The sequence below is a fragment of the Elephas maximus genome, chromosome 26, assembly GCF_024166365.1.
Source record: "Elephas maximus indicus isolate mEleMax1 chromosome 26, mEleMax1 primary haplotype, whole genome shotgun sequence".
Lineage (NCBI taxonomy): Eukaryota > Metazoa > Chordata > Mammalia > Proboscidea > Elephantidae > Elephas > Elephas maximus.
Genome location: NC_064844.1, coordinates 27,115,986 through 27,138,036, shown reverse-complemented (window position 1 = coordinate 27,138,036; position 22,051 = coordinate 27,115,986). Strand labels below are relative to the sequence as shown.

Here is a 22,051-nt window from a genome sequence, read left to right as displayed (position 1 = left end):
TAACAGAAATGTCTAGCTTGTGCCTGTTTTGCCATTGTACCTTTGGAAGCAGATAACTTGTATTCTAGATTTCACAGATTAAGAGGAATTTTTGGATTTTGGACTTGGAGTTAAGACTTTTCTGTGATATGATGGGATGAATGTGCTTTGCATGTTGCAAGAATGTGATTTTTTGGGGGCCAAAGGGTGGAATTTCATGGATTGAATTATGTCCTCCCAAAAATGTGTGTCTCAACTTGGTTAGGCCATGTGTGGTTGTCTTCCATTTTGTGGTTTTAATTTTATGTTAAGAGGATTAGGGTAGGATTGTAACACTATCCTTACTCAGGTCACCTCCCCGATCCAATGTAAAGGGACTTTCCCTGGGGTGTGGCCTCCACCACCTTTTATCTCTCAAGAGATAAAAGGCAAGGGAAGCAAGGAGAGAGTTGGGGACTTCATACCACCACCAAGAAAGCAATGCTGGGAGCAGAGTGCATCCTTTGGACCTGGGGTCCCTGTGCGAAGAAGCTGCTAGTCTGGGGGAACATTGATGAGAAGGCTGACTGAGAGAGAAAGCCTTCCACTGGAGGTGACACCTTGAATTTAGACTTTTAGCCTACTTTACTGTGAAGAAATAAACTTCTCTTTGTTAAAACCATCCACTTGTGGTATTTCTGTTATAGCAGCAGTAGATAACTAAGACACCCGCATTTCTTAATGCTTTAAGGGGAGGATTTTCAGGTTATCTATTAATCCACCATACTGCCAGAAACAGTAGTCCTACAAGGTTTTTAAAAGCAATTTCATTCAACATTTCTATGAATTGTTCAACCCTTAAATGTACATAGTTTAGTTTTAGACTGGAACTAACTATAGTGTAAATAGTACAGATTATTCAGAGGCTGAGAGCTGTCAGATCAGGTAGAAGATTTTTTTTTCGAACATTCTCTACTTCCTCCTGTTTGTTTCACATGACAACTTAGTGTTCTGTGGTAGAAAAGCATGTATTGGAAAAATAACAATCTTTCATCTTCAGCTTTGAATTAAGGATTGTATTAAACGGAAATATAATGTTCTTTGAGGGTGAAGCCTGCATACAGCCTAATGTAATGGCTTACACACAGTAGATAAGCAATGCATTTTTCTTGAATCAAATTAGAATAGAATTGATTAATCTTACTTCACTGAAAAGTTGGAATTAAATTCTTCCCAGCAATAAGCTTGAGATAGCCACCATAAGTGCTATGTTCCGTAGTGAGAAAGGACAGGAATGATTGTGAGAAAGAACAAAACAGCTGTGCAGCATTGGGGGCTACTCTCATCTAGGCTGACACAGATCTCGAAATGTCTCTGAGACTGTCTACTTATGCTCTTGTGTGAACCCGGGAGGGGTGGGGAAGAAGTAAAACCCCAGTATAATACAGCAATAGTATCCCTTTTAAGTAGCTAAAATGCCCTTTCCTGAAGAAGTGAAACCCATAAAACCAGTTGCTGTTGGAGTGATTCTGACTCATAGTGGCCCTGTAGGACAGAGTAGAACTGCCCCATAGGGTTTCCAAGGTTGAACATCTCTACAGAAGCAGACTGCCATATCTTTCTCCCCTGAAGCAGCTAGTGGGTTCAAACAGTTGACCTTTCTGTTAACAGCCAAGGGCTTAACCACTTCGCCACCAGGGCTCTGCTGAAGAAGTGAACAAACTTAAATTTGTGCTTAAAAATTTCAGAGTTTATCATATTGGTATTGTTTAGATTAAATGTTACTTAATTATTTAATTATCATTACTTAATAATTTTATTGAACTATGATTTAATAAGTAAGAAAATACTACGGCCTGCTGATGTGACCAGGCTTAAGCCTGGCAATAGGAAACATACTTCAGCTTGGCTCCTAGAGAGGTGCCTGCTAAGCACTCTTGGAATTTTTCATCCATTGCCTGGCTCTGAGTTTCACGGAACAAATTTTTCCAATCTCCAACTTCACCTATAACACAAAAAAAACAGTAGACCCAGACATCTGTTAGAATATTTCTTCTTGATTTTACCATTTTTTGGTGCAATATTTCACTTTGAAATGTGCAAATGGACACATGAAAAAAATTAGTCTCAGAAACTAAGGTGGTTTCTTTTGTGAAATTAGCAATATCCGTAGGGGTTTCCCCATCTGTAGAGTAACAGGTGGTGTCCTTTATGTACATCATTACAGGGCCTGGGCCTCCATTATCTGCCACTCCCACCTCTGTCCCAACATCTGGGACCTAAAATTCTACTTTGTGGGAGTGATTTTTTCTCTCAAATCTTTTACATATTTTAAATGCCTCATGAAAAGTTAACAGTTTATAGCAGGTTTTGGTTAAGACCTTAGATACTGAAAATTTTGCCCCAAAAAAGCCACATGTATATTATTTTGCATGAGATTAGGAATATAGTTCTCTTACTTGTTTTTAAAATTAAATTACTTCTTTCTTTATAATCTTTTGATGATTTGGATTGAAGTTGTACATTTCTTGTTGCATAGACATTGAAATCAATGTTTAGACAGAAAAAAGGTTTTTAATGACATGAGGAAAGGTATATGATATGTTAAAGAAATAAAATAAGATACAAAACTGTTTACAAATGTCATCAACTATAAAGATATCACAAATCAAGGTGGGAGGAAATGTGCTGAAAAGTTAGATGCCGCTGAGTGGAAGAATTATGGATAATTTTAATGCTTTTTTTTTTTTTTTTGGCTTGAACAAACAGAAATTTATTCTATTTCTTCTTTTTTTTATTGTACTTTAGTTTCAGGTTTACAGAACAAACTAGTTTCTCATTAAACAGTTTTTTTTTTACACATATTGTTTTATGACATTAGTTAACCCCATGACATGTCAACACTCTCCCTTCTCAACCTTGGGTTCCCTATTACCAGCTTTTCTCTCCCCTCCTGCCTTCTAGTCCTTGCCCCAGGGCTGATGTGCTCCTTTAGTCTCGTTTTTAATGCTTTTTCATATATTTCTGTGTTTTCTGAATTTTCTAAAAGGAGCATCATAACAACAACAAATTTATTTCTTTATTTACTTAGAATTGTTCTATTCCAAATAGTTCTTGATTAACAATGTGTAGCAAGGTTCTATTTTCTCCCCGCCTACTAATGAAACCCTAGTATCATAGTAGTTAGAAGCTATGGCTGCTAACCAAAAGTCGGCAATTTAAATCCATCAGGCACTTCCTGGAAACTCTATGGGGCAGTTCAAATCTGTTCTTTAGGGTTACTAAGAGTCGGAATCCACTCAATGGCAATTGGCTTTTTTTTTTTTTTTTTTGCATAATGAATCAATGCATAAAAATCAGGGTTAAAATCAGGAATCAAACCAAAGACAGATTTACATTCAATGTTTCATTCGTAGTGGATTTTTAAAAGGAGTCTTCGTTTGGAAAATGTAGTATAGTCAAATAAAGCGAGGTTCAAATCCTGACCCTGTGATGTATTAGCTGTGCGACAATGGACAAATTAATATCCCTGAGCTCTGGCTTCAACATTTGTGAAAATAAGATTTAATATCCTCTTTGTTCTAAAAGTTGAGCCTAGGAAAGCGTCTTCTAATACGTGTTAGATTCCTGATGAATGATAGCTGTTGTTGTCATTGTTGTTATGTGAATTGCCTCTAAATCTCACTATATCTTCATTATATACATAATAACAAATAAGACTGGCAATTCGTAAGCTATATTATCATAAATTGGCATAAGAAATTAGAATGCTTTAATAAAATTTAGTAAAACTCATCTGTGTCAGAGACAGCTAGTTGCCTATCCAATACTTGTTTTTTCCTTCTTCCTTATTAACAAAACCCTGATTTTAATTGGGGAGTAGTATACTGAACTTAAAAAAAAAAAAATCACATTTCCCAGCCTCCACTACAACAAGAGGTGGTAAGAAGTCACTGAGAGAGGCTGAGTGAGGCTTTCAGCAAAGCTCTTGAAAAGGGGCTCATTTAGCTAATACAGAAGATTCTGCTCCTTGCCTGTTCCCTTTTTCCTTCTTGGAATTTGAATGTCATGATGGAGCTCCAACTGCTCTCTTGTCACCACAAGGTGACCAGCAGAAAGGTAGAAATAACCTAGGGCCCTATTATGGATTGAATTCTGTCCCCCCCAAAATATGTGTCAACTTTCCTAGGCCATGGTTCCCAGTATTGTGTGATTGTCCACCATTTTGTCATGTGATGTGATTTTCCTGTGTTGTAAATCCTACCTCTATGATGCTAATGAGGCAGGACTCAATCTACAAGATTAGGTTGTACCTTGAGTCAATCCCTTTTGAGATATAAAAGAGAGAAGCCAGCAGAGAGACAAAGGGACCTCATACCACCAAGAAAGTAGAGTCAGGGGTGTGCGTCCTTTGGACCCCAGGGTCCCTGTGCTGAGAAACTCTTAGAGCAGGGGAAGGTTAATGACAAGAACCTTCCCCCCGAACTAACAGAGAGTAAGCCTTCCCTTGGAGCTAGCACCCTGAATTCGGACTTCTATGAGTCAGAATCAACTCGACGGCACTGGGTAGGTGGGTTGGCCTCCTTGTGGTATTTCTGTTATAGCAGCTCTAGGTAACTAAGACAGACCCCAAAAGATACTGTGGAGCCATCAATTTTACCTTGGAACTGCGTATGTCCAGACTTCTCTTTGGGGAAAGGAAAAATAAAGCCCTGTCTTGTTTAAGCCAACGTTATCTGCACTGTCTGTTATGTGCTGACAAATTTATGCCCTAACTGACTCGATATCCCAGAAACCAATGCAATTTTACCTTTGCGGAACAGGAACCGGCCGACAGCACCGTGTGTTTCCTGAGACTTTGCTCGCATTGCTTGGAAGGTGCTCCGGGTGGAGATAGTTTCAATTTGCTCCTCAGTTAGAGAGAACCCAAGGAACTCAGCAATTTGTTTTACTCCAGAGGTCAAATTCTGGAAACAAAATTTTGAAAGATAAACTTCTATCTGTGGGACTTGTGTTCTGAGTGAAGATAGACTTCTTACACAGAATCTATTAGTGAACTAATTCCAACTCTTCTCTAGTTTGTCTGTTTTTCTCTCTTTTTAGATTTACTTTGATACTTCAGTATATACTTGGGGAATCTCTTTAAGATATTCTGCATTAATTTTACTTTATAGTTTTAATTTATGACTCTGAATTGCCAGATAATGCTATTCAGGATATAAGTAATGACAGTAGGCATAGTTAGTAGCTTAGAACTTTATCTAGGATGATATTCATCTTATTAGAAAGCAACAGACCAAAACCAAAAAGCACCAGTGCTAAGGAAATGTATTCATATGTGTTCATTTAAATTTTCTTTTCTTCTGATTCTAGTTATAATTAATGTTTAAATCCATCAAGAAAGTCTATAATTTAGAATCATAGATACTCGAAAGAATCTTGAAATTTATCTTGTCTAACTTTTGTGGAAACCCTGGTGGCGTAGTAGTTAAGTGCTACGGCTGCTAACCAAATGGTCAGCAATTCGAATCTGCCAGGCGCTCCTTGGAAACTCTATGGGGCAGTTCTACTCTGTCCTATAGGGTCGCTATGAGTCGGAATCGACTCGACGGCACTGGGTTTGGTTTTGGGTTTAACTACTTTTGTAAATGATGAACCCCAAACAGTATCTCTGACCAGTGGAGATTCACACATCTTCTTGAACAGTTTCTTAAACTGTATTCTACAAAACACTCTTACACCACAAGATGGTTATAGATGTGTGATGAAAAGGAGGGAGTGGTACAGTCAAATAAACATGTTTGGAGTTCTTTGGGTTAAACAAAACTATGGCTTTTTGCTTATTTGTTTGTTTTTTGCTACAGTACGTCTCAGAATCTTTAATGTGCCAATGCACAATGTGAACCTTCAAAGGAAGCTATATAATACAGCAGTTCCCAAATCTATTCGAGCAAGCAACCTCTGTATTCTATGGAGCACAAGTTTTAGAAAAACGATTCTAGATTAAAGGGGAAAAAGACTAAATTAGTGTCTTATTTCATGTTATATAAATGCATCCTATAAGCAGAAGGAGTGGATTAAATTACATTTTTCTTGACCTTGTTATGGAAGACTATCTCTAAAAACTCAGTTAAGATCAGAGCATTTGTCACACTCCCTCCTCTTTAACATACTTTCTTCACTTCAGTTGGGGTTCCAGAATTCTGGTTTCCCTCCTACCTCATTGGTTACTCCTTCATAGTCTCTTTTGCTGATTCCTCCTCTTTTCCCCAAACTCTTTATATTGAAGGATTATAGAGTTTAGTTCTTGGTTCTCTTCTTCCCTGTCTATCTAGTACATACCTAGAGATGCAATCTCATAGCTTTAAATACCATGTAGGTACCAATGATCCCCAAATTTATATCAACAACCCAGAACTTCCTTTGCATTCAAACTTTTATACCCAAATGCCTACTTGACACCTTCATTAAGATGACTAATAAACAACTTAGACTTCATGTGTCCAAGACGAAACCCCTAGTCCTCCTCACAATCCTGCTTCACCTGCTGCCTTCTCCTATCCCGATGATATGCCAACTCAACCCTTCCAGTTGGCAAACCCAATAACTTTAGAGTCTTATTTAATGTCACTCTTTCTCTCACTATCCCACATCCAATCCAGCAGCAAGCAATCCTATTGGCTCTTCCTCCAACATACATCCAGAATTCAGCCACTTCCTATCAGCTCCACTGCCACTTATGATCTGTTCATCCTGGACTACTGCAATAGTCTCTTCACAGATGTCTCTGCATTGTCCTTGCCCTTCTCCAGACTATTCTAACACACCAGCCAGAATGACCCTATTAAAAATACACCAGCTCCTATCACTCCTCTGCTCATATCCTACAATGGCTTCCCATTTCAGAATCAAAGCCAGAGTTACTTCAATGACCTGCTGTGCCATTCTTTATCCTTCAGCCCAACATTTTACCTCTTTCCTCATTGCCTATTTCCCCCCAGATCAGCCCCACTGGCCCAGCCACATCTACCTGCTTGCTGTTCCTTAATCATGCCAGGCACACTCCTGACCCAGGAGTAGGTGAGTCCTTCTGCCTGGAATGCTCTCTGCCCAGTTACTTACTTGGCTCATGCCCTTGCCTCCTTCAGGTTTCTGCTCAAATTGCATCTCCTCGGTGAGGCCTCCTTTGACCACTCTATTTTGTTCTAGACCTTGTCCAGCACTCCTACCCTCAATTCTTGGCATTTCCAAATTTCCTTAACCAGTTCTGCTGGTTCTTTCCCTACATACTATATACATATTTTATAAATTATTTATCATTCTGCCTCCCTTCCTTTCAAAGTTAGAATGTAAGCTTCTCCAGGGCAAGGAACTTTGTCTGGTCTGTTTATTGATATATTACAAGGGCCTAGAACAAGGCTAAACAATCTCTCAATGAATATTTGTAAATGATTAAAGTTTAAAAAAAAATAACATTACATGGAAAAATCAATTCACAACTAAATGCATGTTCAATTAAATCTCAATTGAGACCTGTTATTTTTCCATTATTAATAACGACTATCCATCATAAAGAAACCCTGGTGGTGTAGTGGTTACGTGCTATGACTGCTAACCGAAAGGTCAGCAGTTCGAATCCACCAGGCACTCCTTGGAAACTCTATAGGGCAGTTCTACTCTGTCCTATAGGGTTGCTAAGAGTCGGAATTGACAGAAAGGCAATGGGTTTGTTTTTTTAATCCATCATAAAAGGAAAATAAGGCAGCCATTGTTAGTATTAAGTTGGTAAATATTATTTAATTTCTGTTACATAAACAACCTAAGCACTTAAACATTGTTTGATTTTTTTTTTCTAGCACCATACCACATATATGGAATCTTCTTTTTTTAAAAAATTGGACGCAATATTTGTTCATACAGCCAGACATTATAACTAAGTGCTCTATGTTGTAGTTTATAATAAATCTTGCTCTAGAATGTGAATAAAAATAATCTTACCTCTTTCAGGTCTTCATATAATATGAACTTAACATTTGCATCATCGATATGTTTGTTCCAATTAATTGCAAAATCAAAATAGCTTCCCCAAGAAACTAAAAACACAGGGGGAAAAATTCCTTAAGAAACTTTAAATAATTGAGGGTAAAAATGATAGATGGCTAGTTTATGCTCTAAAATACAAACTATACATATGTCTATATGCTCCTATAATATATAAGTGATTACAAACTCCTACCTCCAAAGAGCTAGCAGGAACCAGTCTCATTGTCAAATTTCTATCCATTTTTTATCTTTTTGAGCATTTTCCATAAATAACTGTGCATTAAGGATGTTGTAAAAATGAGTTGATGAAAACTATAAGATATTCATGAATGTGTAAGAGAATTAAATAATTCAGAAATAACAAAAGATAGTGAATATGAGAGCTAATGCCAGAAAGAAAGAAATGGTAAGACAGGTATTATTTAGACGAGCGCTGTCCAATAGAAAGGTAATATGATTCATGTATGTAATTTTAAATTTTTAATAGCCATGTTAAAAAAGGAAGATAAACAGGTGAAATAATTATAGCATTATATTTTTTAACCTAATATATGAAAAACTATTACCATTTCAAGATGTAATCAATATAAAAAGATAATTGATGAAGCATTGTGCATTACTTTTTCATTCTGTCTTCGAAAGCCAGTGGGTATTTTACACTTGCAGAGTGTCTCATCTTGGATGCTAAATTTTTATCAGAAATTCTTGATTGTATTTAGATTTCATAAAACTTTAGAGTTGAAAAAACAGATTCACACACCCAGCTTATTTCAAACTTCCTTAAAAGTTTTCCAATAAGTGAATTGAGGATCCATTTAAAATGAAAATTTATTAAAATAAATAAAATTAAAAATTCAGCTCCTCAATTGTATTAGTTCAAGTGAGAAATTGCCACACATGGCTAGCGCTACAATATTGGACAGTGTAGACCTAGACATTGATTAGTTTTGCTGCTGATTATTTATATGACTTTGAGTAACTTCCTTAACCTCCCTGTACCTTAGTTTCCTCGTTTCTAAAATGGAGTTGTTATGAAGATAACCTGTCACATGCTTAAAGCATGGCTTGGCTCATAATAACTGCTCTATGTTAGCCATTATTATTATACACTCCTCACTTATCGATTATCTTATTATTTGACTTTTTGCATTTATGACAATAGTAAAAAAATCTACTATCTGACTATTTTGCACATTAACAATGTACATCTGGCAGTAATGAACGCCGAGGTGCAAGGCGAGAGTAAAGCTGGCTGTGATGGTTAGGGTAGTATGTCAACGTGGCTAGGCCATGATTTTCAGTGGTTTGGCAGTTATGTAATGATATAATTCGACAGTTATATAATGATGTAATTTGGCAGTTTTGTAATGATGTAGCCATCTTCCATTTTGTGATCTGATGTGGTCATCCTCCATTTTCACATAATGCCAATTTTCACATAAAGACCTGATCTTTGGAACCTAACCATGTCAATAAGTGAAGAGTGGGTGTATTATTGTTATCATCATTATCATGAAGCACTTGCTGTGAACCAGGTAGTCTCTAAGTGCTTTATTTATTGTGACAAATACTATAAATTGCCTACCCAATATCGAGTATGCCTCCTTTCTTGTTGCTAACCAAACTTTGAATATTTGGATCTAAGCCAATCATGAGAATCCTGTTTCCCTCTTTTCTGCCTCTCTTAGAGCTGAGGTTGGTCATATGGCACACTTCTGGCCAGTGAGACACAAGCAGGAGTCTGCTGGAAGGTTTCTGGCAAAACTATTGCTTTCTGGAGATAAGGGATACATTCAGTTGGTGCTACCTTTCTTCCTTCTTCCTGATCTCAAGGTAATTCGTGGAGCCATCTTGAAGGCATGATACAAAAACCATGAGGGAGGGGCCCAGAGAATGGCTCTGACCTTGCTGGGCTACTGAACCAGTCACCTTCCTTCAGACTTCTTGTTAAGTGAGAAAAACATAACCTGATCTATTTAGGCCACTGTGGTCAGGTTTTCTGCTCTTCCAAATACACTATTAGCCTATACACATACTTTCGTCCTTCAGTTCTTAAAGCAACCCTATACGATAGGTACAATTGTTATGACCATTTTGTATATGGGGAAAGAACAGCCCAGAGAAGTAACCACTTTAAGGCCACACTGTTAGTAAGTTAGGGGTATTGCCATCATCCAAAATCTGTCTTACACTAGAGCTACTGCTGCCAAACACAGTGCAACACTGTCTTCCTCAAAATCACACAGGCAGGAAGTGACTTGAACCTGGGTTTAAGTTCTAGCTGCTACTTAATGGCTGTGTGACCTCTCTCTGTCTCTATCTCCTTCTCTTTAAAATGAGGATAATAATAACATTGTCCTCACAGGGTTCTGGTAAGAATTAAAATGAGATAATATATGTTACGGACAGCGTGTAGTGCCTGGCATGAAGTATCTGCTCAATAAGTGGTAGCCATTTTATTTTATTTTATCTAATATTTATTAAGTTGTAACAATAAGTCACTGAGTCGAAATCGACTCAATGGCAACGGGTTTAATAATGACTAATGAAGACCAATCCAGGCCTTCTCATTCCAAATCCTATACATTTCCAGTACATTCAGCTGCCTCTGTAAGTTGAATTTAAGAAGTTTGCAAGGCAGGAACCCCATCCATGTTATCACCCCCGCATCTTACCATCATCAATCAAATAATTAGGCTAAAAGGATGAAAAGGGTGACAAAGATTCCTTAAAATAGATTGTCCCAATGGCGACAGGCTTCTTATTATTGATTATTCTTTTGTGTTATTCCTGGGCAACGTTTCAGACTTGCTTTAACTATCTCTATCTCATCTTAGTGAGGGATTACTAGACAAATCAAAGCTTTCTTAATCGTGTTTGGTACCATTTACCACCTTCTGTGTGCTTTCTTTTCTCCTACACCCCAATCCCAATATTTAATCTTTGCTAAGGACTGGGTTTGGTTTTTTTTTCTTTTTTTTGTAAGGAGATAGTTTAAGAGCTTGACTGCTAACAAAAAGGTTGGCAGTTCGAATCCACCAGGCACTCCTGGGAACCCTATGGGGCAATTCTATTGTACCTTATAGGGTCACTATGAGTCGGAGTTGACAGCAATGGGTTTGGTTTTGGGGTTGGTAAGAAGACAGTAATGCACCCAGCCTCTGTGTAAGTGGGATGGTGTAGCATTGCTGCGCTGATCACCCTTAAAGGTGGCCTTGTTAAAGTAACTTGGCAACAACTTGTTTAGGGTCAAAACTTCTTTAGGGTCACCAGGTATTAATTCTTCCTTCTGCTACACTGTAAAGACTCAACAGAGCCACTAATGAAAAGAAGCGTTCATTAGTCTCTGGTCACCTCACCCACAGAGTTAGAGTCAAAGCCACTTACAAGCTGTGGGACCTTTGGCAAGTTATTTAACTTTTCTGATTAGTTTCCTCATCTGTACAATGGGCTAATACTGCCTTATTCATAGTTTGTTATGAGTCTGAAATGAAATCATGTGTATACAACACTTAGTTAAAACAGTAGATATCAATTACCAGAGGTAAAACTTCTACATAGTCTAACAACAACAAAAAAAACTTATTTTCTTTCTGGCAAACAAATGTCATAGGTGTAGTTGCTCAGTGTCACGGTTTTGTTGTTGTTGTTTTTTGTTCCTACATTGTGTTCTGTAGAGACTTAACGGAAAATAATTAGAAATGGTTTTCTTTGTTATACGCCTCTTTGTCCCATGACTGTTGTATGGCCACTCAATACTCATAATCAACATATGAATTATATAAGTTATTTTTAAAAACAGGAATGTATTTTAATTGTTTGATGTGTGGAACTCATGGTGCTGTAAAACTCCATTTAAATGTGATGTTTTGGTCCTTGAATACCTAAATCTTCTTTTTTTCTTTACCAAAAACACATTTGAATTTTCATATTTATGTGACCACCTGTTGACGTAAGAAGAATTTTTTTTTTAACCATCAGCCATACCTTGTCCTTTCATGAACTGTCTGAAGAATTCATCCCAAGAGCCGTAGCTTGGAATATCAGGCACATCATTGTGAAAATGGAAAAAAGATACTGCAGTATCTTTAGGGTTTCGAAATAACACCAATATCTAAGGAGAAAAAACTCATTTAATTTATTTAGTCTATGTTTTGAGCTTTGAAAAAGTGAGTGAACAATATCACTGTGTCCTCCCATATATTACACAATTTTGTTAATATACAGGGAAAGGATGACAGTAAGAAATGAAGAATCAGGAGGAGGCAGATGGGGAAGTCTGAGGGTAGGAAGGAAGAACAGGAAGGAAAAGAAGATGGATATTGTAGCTGAGTTTTGCTAATGAGTTTAGATGGTAAAAAGACATGTAGAGAGGACTTAAAGAAAAAGAACAAGCTTGCTAGAATAGTCCCAAGAGCATGATCTGAAAGGTTAAACCCCCAAATAAAGGAAAAATTACAGAATAATTTTAAGGGTAACAAAAATAATCCTTAGATTTTGGTGGGAAAAGATCAAAGATTGGCAAGCTCAGTCTTTGGGGTCCGAGGCGGGATATTTGTGGGTAATATGAAAACCAAACCTGCTGCTGCTGAGTCAATTCCGACTCATAGTGACCCTATAGGACAGAGTAGAACTGCCCCATAAGGTTTCCAAGGAGCGGCTGGTGGATTCGAACTGCCAACCTTTTGGTTAGCAGTCGAGCTCTTAACCACTGCACCACCAGGGCCCCATGAGTGATATAGACAGGGGCAAATTAAACAGTAAGCAAAGCATGCACAGGCTTACTTGTGTTCACTTATTAATCTGCAGTGCACAATTTCACAAAGGTATGGTGAAAAACAGGTGAAATTGTGCTACAGGTGACTACCTGTGACTACAGGTCAGTAAGTAAGCACAGGTAAGCCTGTGAGTACCTTGCTAATTGGGCAATCCATCCCTGGATGTAGATGAAGCAGAACCCATGAATTTCCAGGTTACGTCTGTCTTCTCTGACGAGGAAAGTGTGAAATAAACGTTGTAAAGAGCAAACCAGAACTGAAGAAAACTAAGAGGTTGTAGGAGACCACTGGCTGTTCCTAGTGAGTTTAGACTTTCTGACCTATGACCTGCATTTCATGAACTGAGAAAACTGCAGAACACATTATTAAGTGCTGTTAGTGACATCTGAGGTATCTGAGAGGACGTCTGAGAGGCCAGAAGACTAGAAACAGAAAGAAATTATTTTACTTTCAGAAAGGGGAAAGAGAAAGATGTGGATTTTGCAAAATACAGATTTGTGATTCCATTTGGGCCACCTAAAAAGTTTTTTTTTTTTAGTTAAAAGAGGAAGCAGTAACCACTAGGGGGCAACATGGCTCCTCTACGTACAGGTCACAGCTTACTAACAACAGGTTTCTCTTGGACATGGTTTCTAGATGAGCACGTGAAGTTGCTTAGGATTTCTAGTGCAAAAATGGCAGAATGTAAGCTAAAAGCAGGAGCAATTAGACATTGAAAGCGATTGTGTAATCATGTGCAAAGGATGCTAAATAATTCATGTAAGTCTACCTGGAGATTTTTAACACCTTTCCTCTGTCCTGGTAGGACCATAGTTAACAGTTCAGTAAATGATTTAGGTAAAGATATAGAAGCTACCAAAAAAAAAAAAAAAAAAAAAAAACTAGGAGGGAAGAATTAGAATCCCAAAATACCTTGACAGTCAAAAGAAATGAGCTAACAGGATAAAATTGAATAGCATTAATTTTTTTTTTTTTTGTAGGGGGTTGATATACTAAGATCTAAAAATCACCAACACCCTCCACCTAAATATACTAGATTCTTGGTATTTTATTTTACATTTCAGTTTATATTTGAGGCTTTGACTACTATTCTCTAGTTACCCTGGCTTGTTGCAGTTTATAATTTTATAAAGATATAAATTTGAACTGTAGGGGCCAAGAGACTGGTGTGTGGATGGATTTCCAGAAGCACTCTTACCTCGGCTCTGTTACTCTTTTCTTGCCCTTATATTGTCACAAGAGCATGTCACAAGAGCATGTCACAAGAGCATGTCACAACAGCATGCAGGGTCTGTTCAAAAGCCTGCCTGCTCCAAATCCAAGTGCTTTGTAAGTTACTTTAGCCCTGTTGCTTACAGAATCATTAAGGAAAAAATAAGAGTTACCAAGAATTTGCAATTATATTTAACCGCATTTAACAGGGGAAATTATGTTACCATGGTATTTCCAATTTTGGAAATTCTCAACTGTGTCAGAATAAGAAAACACTGTTTAACAGAACTGTCCAAAGCTGGCATAGAAGTAGAGGAGTTCCCTCATCAGAGGTGTTCAGACAGCAGTGGAATTCAAACAACTAACGGGAATAGATCAGCAACCTTTAAGGTGTCTTCTAATTCTAAACTCATAGAATTCTTGTGTCATGGTCACAGGCAGCTAATTTTAAGCTTTAGTTCCTTTGTGGTTTCTTCCTTGCCTCCTCCTTTGTTGTTTCTTCCTTGCCTCCTCCTTTGTTTCCCCTCCTGCCTATTACCGTTGTAGCTATCTTAACTGTTTTTCACTTTCTTTGTTATTCATTATCCGAGAATTGACTCTATGGCAACGGGTCTGGTTTTGTTTTTTCCCTCCCATTCTTATTTGTAGGATTCAAGTCTTTAAGGATCGATTTTGATTTATTCTAATCCTTCCCCCATCCACTGCCCCCCCCCCTCCGGCTCAGCGAGAAAAGAGGCACCAAGAAATAAAAAATGCAGGGGAGGCCAAACCAAAAAAACCAAACCCATTCCATTCGAAACTATGCCAACTGATAGCGACCCTGTAGGACAGAGTAGAACTGCCCCACAAGAGCTTCCAAGGCTGTAAATCTTTATGGAAACAGACTGCCACACTTTCTCCAGCGGAGGAGAGACCAGGGGACAGAAAACAAAAAGGATTGAGTAAAAACTAGTAACTATAGGAAATATACCAGTACTGATTAATGAAACAAGATTTTTAAGCAAAAGATGACAGCCAAAGCACCTATGGTTATGATGCGTGACATAAAGTTTGATATTATATATAAAACTCGAAATAGTTTCAGACTTCAGGTAGTGATCTCGGAAGGAGTCAAAGGAATGTTTGCTCATGTTAATAGGTAATATTCTTTTGTGAAACTCTAAGTATCCTAGTGATTCTGGAATGTATTCACTATAAAATAGATTGTAAAAGATGTTTTACTCTATGTATGTTTTGCATCTTAGTTGGAAATGCCTTTGACTGGAATGAAACTACAACAAATATATATGAAGAAAGAAATAATAACAACAAACCAAACCAAACCCATTGCTGTCAAGTCGATTCTGACTCATAGCAACCCTACAGGACAAAGTAGAATTGCCCCATAGGGCTTCCAAGGAGTGACTGGTAGATTTGAACTGTTGAGCTCTTGGTTAGCAGCCCAGCTCTTAACCACTGTGCCGCCAGGGCTCCAACAACAACAACCAAAGAAATATTAAATTCCACACATCATTCAAATTCTACCATATAATGCAGACAGCCAATGTCTATACATAAAAATTTCAAATAGAAATACCAGTAAGAAGGGACGCTCACCTTGGCATTATTCTCGAAGATGGATCCAGGTAGTTTGTCATAATGGAGATGAGTTGCCAGAATCCTTGGTGATGAAAACTGTTTCATTCTCTTAAAAATACACACAGTAAGGTGAAAGTATATATACCATATTTTTACGCAAATAACGAGTGCCTTCTATGTTCCTTTGCCAACCGTGCTCTCCCCCCACAAAGTATTTTCATAAGTGCCACTATGCTAAGTTTTTTACATGATGCTGTAAAAAAAACAGCATAGTGTGCTTACAAAAATACCTCAAGGGGCTGGGCATGGTTGGCAAACAAACATAGAAGATGCCCATTATTTATGTAAAAATATGCTAGATATAAACCAGTTGCCATCGAGTGGACTCCAGCTCAAGGCTACCTCATGTGTGTCAGACCAGAACTGTGCTGCATAGGGTTTTCAACGGCTGTGATCTTTTGGAAGCAGGTCTCCAGCCTTTCTTCTAATCTGCTTCTGGGTGGACTTGAACTTCCAACCTTTTGGTTGGCAGTAAAGCACGTTAACCTTTTCCACCACCCAGGGACTCCCTATACATAGATACAGATATACAGATACATAGAATTGCTCTTTAGCTTGGTATCTGAATAGCAGTTTCAAACTTTGTTTTCTCCTTCTCCAATTTTTCTTCACTTATACTTTATATTATAGGGATGAAGAATGAAGAATCATGAATAAATAATTAAAATCATTCTCTTGAACTTCTTTGTTGGATCCTGCTTACCCAATCTTTATTGTCATTTTTTGAACAATGTGCTTTTCCCCATAATCATACCAAACATATTTTGTCTCAGACAGCTCATAATCTGCAGTCCATGCTTTCAGTTAATTTGCATCTCTTCTATATTCAATGTCTTTAACAGAAATAGTTGTCTTCCCATAAACCCAAACCCAGTGCCGTCGAATCGATTCCGACTCATAGCGATCCTATAGGACAGAGTAGAACTGCACTGTAGTTTCCAAGGAGCACCTGGCAGATTTGAACTGCAAACCCTTTGGTTAGCAGCTGTAGCACTTAGCCACTACGCCACCAAGGTTTCCTGTCTTTCCATAGTGCCTACGAATTCATTTTTTTTTTAACCAGTGGAACCTGGAAGTCCAGAGAATCTGAGAAATATTTTAGGACAGAAATTCTCATCAGCATAAAGACTCGGTGATTGATTCTGTTTTGTTAAACTATTTCTACTGATAATTTAAAAAGTGGAATTATTTATTTAATTCACCAGGATGAGGGTTTTACTTAAAATCAGACTTTCAGTACATGCTATGAAAGGGGCCAAGGCTTCAAGTTTTCAGCTCCACCTTTGTGGAGATCAATGCTTGACCACTTGGCTACAATGTATGTATTCACCACAAGTGATAAAATGATACTTAGACATTTATAGCTGATCGTTCTGTAAAATCTTAGTGGAGATCCCAACTCAAGCAAAGGGACAAAAAAGTAGATTTTAAAAATAAAAAACAATTTAAATCAATGATATGGGTCCCAATGGTGATTAGTAGTAATAATATCTGAGTTATATCAAAGTGCGATTTTTAGTTTTTGAAGCACTTTTGCATCCATTCACAACAATCCTCTCAGGTAGATACTATAACCCTCATTTTAGAGATTAGGAAACCGATTTTGAGGTTTTAAGCATGTTGTCCAAAATCACACAGGTGGTAATTTTCAGATTAAGTTTTAGAATGCTCTTTCCACTAAACTTCACTGCCAAAAATCACATAAGGACATATGAGAAGTGGTAAAGTTCTTGAAAGAATTAGAAAACTATTCGCTGGATTAACTGAAGTTAACTGTAACAAAACTTGTTAAACATAAAATACTAGCTTGTGAAAATGGATGATACAGCCACACTGTAATCAACGCAAAGGCTGTTTTTGTTGTTTGTTGTTGTCAAGTCGATTCCAACTCATGGTGACGCCACGTGTGCTGAGTAGAACTGCTTCATAGGGTTTTCAAGGCCGTGACCTTTCAGAAGCAGACCGCCAGATCTGTCTTCTGAGGTGCCTCTGGGTGGGTTTGAACTGCCAACCTTTTGATTAGTAGTTGAACAAGGTATATCTTGTTTAAGGAAATATATGCATTCTAGAAAATTTTTCTGTAAAGTGACTAACTGTTAAGCAAATCACATCTTCTCACTGATTTCCTTTTAAAATAAAAGGCACGTTGCAAGTATCTTTTCTCCTAGATAGAATGAAATTACACTTATATTTTTTTAAAAAAGTCTTTAAAAATAATATCTGAACAAAAAAATTTCTGAAAATTATGGACATCAAACAAACCAAAAAAACTCACTATACTGTTCTGAGTTAAAACATTTTTCAGAAACCCTGGAGCTAGAATCTTTTCCTTCATTCAACTTGCGCTACTATTAATGTTAATTTGATGCCTTAAAAATCATCTGGACCTTTTTGCTAAACCTGGGAATTTCTTTAACAGGAAGGACAACTTTTAATTTCATAATTAGAGCTAAGACTAAGAATGCAAGGACCTGGAGACAGAAGCAATGCCTCGTCTTACATTCCTACTAAGGCATTCGGTGAAGCAGACAGAACCCCGGGCGTGAACAGGAATAGCAGGCTTTCTGTGAGGAGAAAGGAGAGGCCCCATGAGTACTGGGTGCTGAAGTGCAGGGCTGAGTACTGGCATGTGAAAATCCTGATTAGGAATAAAAGCCCTTCTCAGTGTCAGGAAGTTCCCGCTCATGTTCCAAAGTGTTGTTTCAAATCAGTTGTTTGGAAATTCAAATCAACATCCCCGTGCAAGCCAGTCTACCAAACTCTATTTCAATCATAACAGAAACCTGTTTATTTCAATAATAGGTAAAAACACAATCACATACAATAGTAACAGCTGCATTGGTAAGGTGAGAATGACCTATGACCCACTATGTAAGATGTTTTTAAAAGGGAAATTGGAAAGCTGGACAAATGTCAGCATCATTTTAAATGTAATGTTAAACACTCTCTTTACGGAAAAGGTTATGCAATGGCCTTGATAAAACCAAGGCCAAACCCATTGCCGTCGAGTCGATTCCGTCTCATATAGACCCTAAAGGACAGAGTAGAACTGCCCCATAGAGTTTCCAAGGAGCGCCTGGCAGATTTGAACTGCAGACGTCTTGGTTAGCAGCTGTAGCACTTAACCACTACACCACCAGGGTTTCCATGGCCTTGATAGGAGAAGTTAATAGGACTTTCTTTGGTCCATCCATTTCTTAAAGCTTGTTCACTTATTCTCCCCACATCCCTGAGCCAGACTTGACTGAGCCTCCATTTGGTGATTCAGTACAGCTGACCCTCCCAGGCCTGGAACCTAGAGGCTCAACATAGCTGCTGTCCCCTCTGATGCCTCCTGAGTTTCCTTTGCTGCCAACCACATCCAGGATTTGGCAGTTCTCTCCCCACCCCAGCCCCTGAGTCCCTGGACACCTCAGGTACGATGCATTTTTTTGCTACAGGAGTCCTGGTAGTGAGACCTATTGTGTATGTTACTGAAAATGGTTTCCTTGGATTCAGCTTTCCCTTTCCAACTGCATTTCTGGCATTTCTAGAGGGCGCTGGTCCTCCTCACCCTTGTTCTGTCCAAGCTTTAAAGCCCTGAGGCCGACCCTTCCCCCCACCCCTTTCCTGCCTTCCCTGGGGCAGGGAGCAGAACGTTAAGTCTCACACCAAAGTCACGCCCTTCACACACATCAGTGACTTTGCTCTCTCAGCTACTCCTTGATCCTTTCCAGCCTCTCTCCTTTCTCTCTCTCTCTCACACACACACAACACAACGAGAGTCATAACTGAGACAAGGAAATCAAAAGTAATACCTTATTAGGAAAAGATTGGAGACTGCTGACATAAAAAAAGTAAGGTCAAAATGTTCTAGGCCTTAGAGTAACCCCCTGCTAGAATCCTACCCATGTCTATGTCTTCAGAGATAAAACTTCTTCTGGTTTTAGTTCATTTCCTGGGGTTTCCCAGTTTACTCTACACATACCCTCCTGAGCCCGCCACACACACTTTTTAAAGCAGACTGTAGAGTGTAGTGGCTAAGAGCTCAAACTTTTAAGTCAGAAAACTTGGCTTCAGTGTGGTTGGGCGTCACTGTTCATGGAGGTCCCACAGGCACAGGCCCTCACTTCCTTGCCTTCCTCACCTCAGTCTTTTGAAATTTGTATTCTGTGTACACATTATCTGGTCAGACAATAAATAACAGTTTTAAAAGAAGGAAAAAAAAAAAGAAGAAGAAAACTTGGGTTCAAATTTTGGTTCTGCTATTTTTAGCACAGAAACCCTGGTGGCTTAGTGGTTAAGTGCTATGGCTGCTAACCAAGAGGCTGGCAATTCCAATTTGCCAGACGCTCCTTGGAAACTCTACGAGGCAGTTCTACTCTGTCCTATAGGGTCGCTATGAGTGGGAATCCACTTGAGGGCAGTGGGTTTGGTTTGGTTTTATTTTTAGCACAGTTAAGTGCTTGACTACTAACTAAAAGTTTGGTGGTTCAAATCCACCCAGAGGTGCTTCGGAAGAAAAGCCTAGTAATCTGCTTCCAAAATGTCACAGTCCTGAAAACTTTATGAAGTTCAGTTCTACTCTGCACATATGGAGTCACCATGAGTCAGAATTGACTTAGCAGGGACTGTTTTTTTTTTTTTTAAACTTGAGCAAGTCACTTACCTTTTATGCTTTGTAAAATGGGGATGAGCTTATTCTGAGGTAAAAGATAATCCTTGAAAAGAGCTAAGAATATGGTAAACACATAATAAATTATAATAATTATTATTTAATTATTAGTATTGTGTTTTCTAAACTTAAAACTAAAGAGCTGCCAAAATGGAAGAACTCTTTCTATGACACCTTGCTGCTTTGTACTGACCTGATATTTTTCTGGGTCTCCACATTCAAGAACTGGGAATTCTGGATAGTTATACTTAATTTTTGAAACAGCAAATATTAATTCACTAACAATATGGAGAAGCCAATTTGAACCTATAAGAAAAATCAGAGAATAAAAGTGACTCATTAAAGAGTCTTAGTATAACAAAAACATGTAACTTCAGCATATGCGCCATAAAATTAAAACCTGCAATCATTTCTTGAGGTGTACAAATGATTCCTCTGGGTTTGAAATAACCTGGGCTGGCGGGGGGAGGGGGGTGGTACATAGATTTTTGTGGAAATGACATTTACTTACGTTATTGTACAATTCAACTAATTTTATTTCTCAGATTTCTCCTTAACAAGCGACAACACTTCTTTTGGAATTTAAAATATATTCTTTATAAAACAATGTCATGCTCTATAAATTATCATGTTATCAATTATTTCACCTTAAATTAATGAATATTTCCTGCAGAAACAGGTGCTTTGGATTTTATAAAAACCCAGCATCACTGAAGAGGAAGAAAAATATTAAATGAGGTTGACTTTAATAAACAGAGATGAAATAACAGTTGAAATAAAAAAATAGATTATATAAAAACAGGATAATTTAGATTCTTAATTCCTTATCTCCCATTGATGAAAGACCTTTGTAAACCTGCTTGGAGAAACTGGAGGATTTGCATCCTGAAAAATAATCTCTAACATGGAAATTATCATATAAATTACAAAAGTGGCAAAGCTTTTGCTTTCAGTCAAAAACCAAGACGATAATCTCTACTATGATCGGTGCTCCGTGGCAACTGGACTTTCCACATCATGCCTCTGCATTCTAGCCCCCCCATCCATCTCCTTCCACCTGCTATCATACCTTTTTTTCACACAGATTTCTCCCCTCAGATATTGGGGCTTTTAAATCCAGCAGTTCTATTGATTGACTTGACGGCGTCCTCACTGATACAGTGAGCATCCGGCAGCTTTACACAAAGATGAACTGACCTCCTCCCATCTTTGTCTTGTACCCTCCCCAGCCTACTCCCTATGCAGAAGTGCCCTTGTAGAAAATGATATATTATTTACCACACTTTGGATAAGATGCTAGCACTATGTCATCGCTCCTGGCTTCAAAGGTATCCAAGGCTTGGAAAGTTTCTGAGGTGCACATGGTGACTGGGTAAGGAATCCCCTGATGGGTAAAAAGTAAGCGAGAAAGTGCCATTTCTTTTGATTTTTCCAAAGCTTCATCAATGTAGTCAATAAATTTAGAGTTATCAGCCATGTTGTCTGCCTGCTAACCAAACTGCTCTGTGGCTGTTCAGGGTAGTAATTACTTATAAAGGAGCTCCTCAGAGAGTGGAATAAAGGGCTCCTCCCATTCACATGAGAATGAAATAATTTAATTCTCATCCACTACCTAATCCCCCCCCCCCTTTTGCATAGCCTTCTCTGTCAAAAGAAAGACAAACCACAGGTGCAAAACAGGCTGAAGATCAGTGAGTATTAACCAAAGGGCTGATTATATTACCATTTTCGGCAACTATCCCAGTGAAAGTAAGAATGCAATCTCTTA

At 38.1% G+C, this 22,051-nt stretch overlaps 1 protein-coding gene across 1 annotated transcript; it reads right to left on the bottom strand.

Annotated features, from left to right (window-relative positions):
• Positions 1 to 1,802: 1,802 nt before the first annotated feature.
• SULT6B1 (sulfotransferase family 6B member 1) lies at positions 1,803 to 21,760 on the bottom strand. Its single transcript, XM_049870181.1, has 7 exons — positions 21,562 to 21,760; positions 20,477 to 20,589; positions 15,588 to 15,677; positions 11,989 to 12,115; positions 7,957 to 8,051; positions 4,769 to 4,925; positions 1,803 to 1,963 (listed from the first exon to the last, which is right to left on the bottom strand). Exons 1-7 carry the CDS (start codon positions 21,758 to 21,760, stop codon positions 1,833 to 1,835), a joined length of 912 nt encoding a protein of 303 aa, XP_049726138.1. The 3' UTR covers positions 1,803 to 1,832.
• Positions 21,761 to 22,051: the final 291 nt, after the last annotated feature.

Bases quoted from the DNA above. Each gene is read 5' to 3' on its own strand.
- SULT6B1 (XM_049870181.1), bottom strand. From the start codon at position 21,760: ATGGCTGATAACTCTAAATTTATTGACTACATTGATGAAGCTTTGGAA. The intron at 15,678-20,476 runs GTCAGTACAAAG...TGTATTTTTAAG, and splicing joins GAGACCCAGAAAAATATCAG to AGAATGAAACAGTTTTCATC. The intron at 12,116-15,587 runs GTGAGCGTCCCT...TTTTCTCCTTAG, and splicing joins TCTTCGAGAATAATGCCAAG to ATATTGGTGTTATTTCGAAA.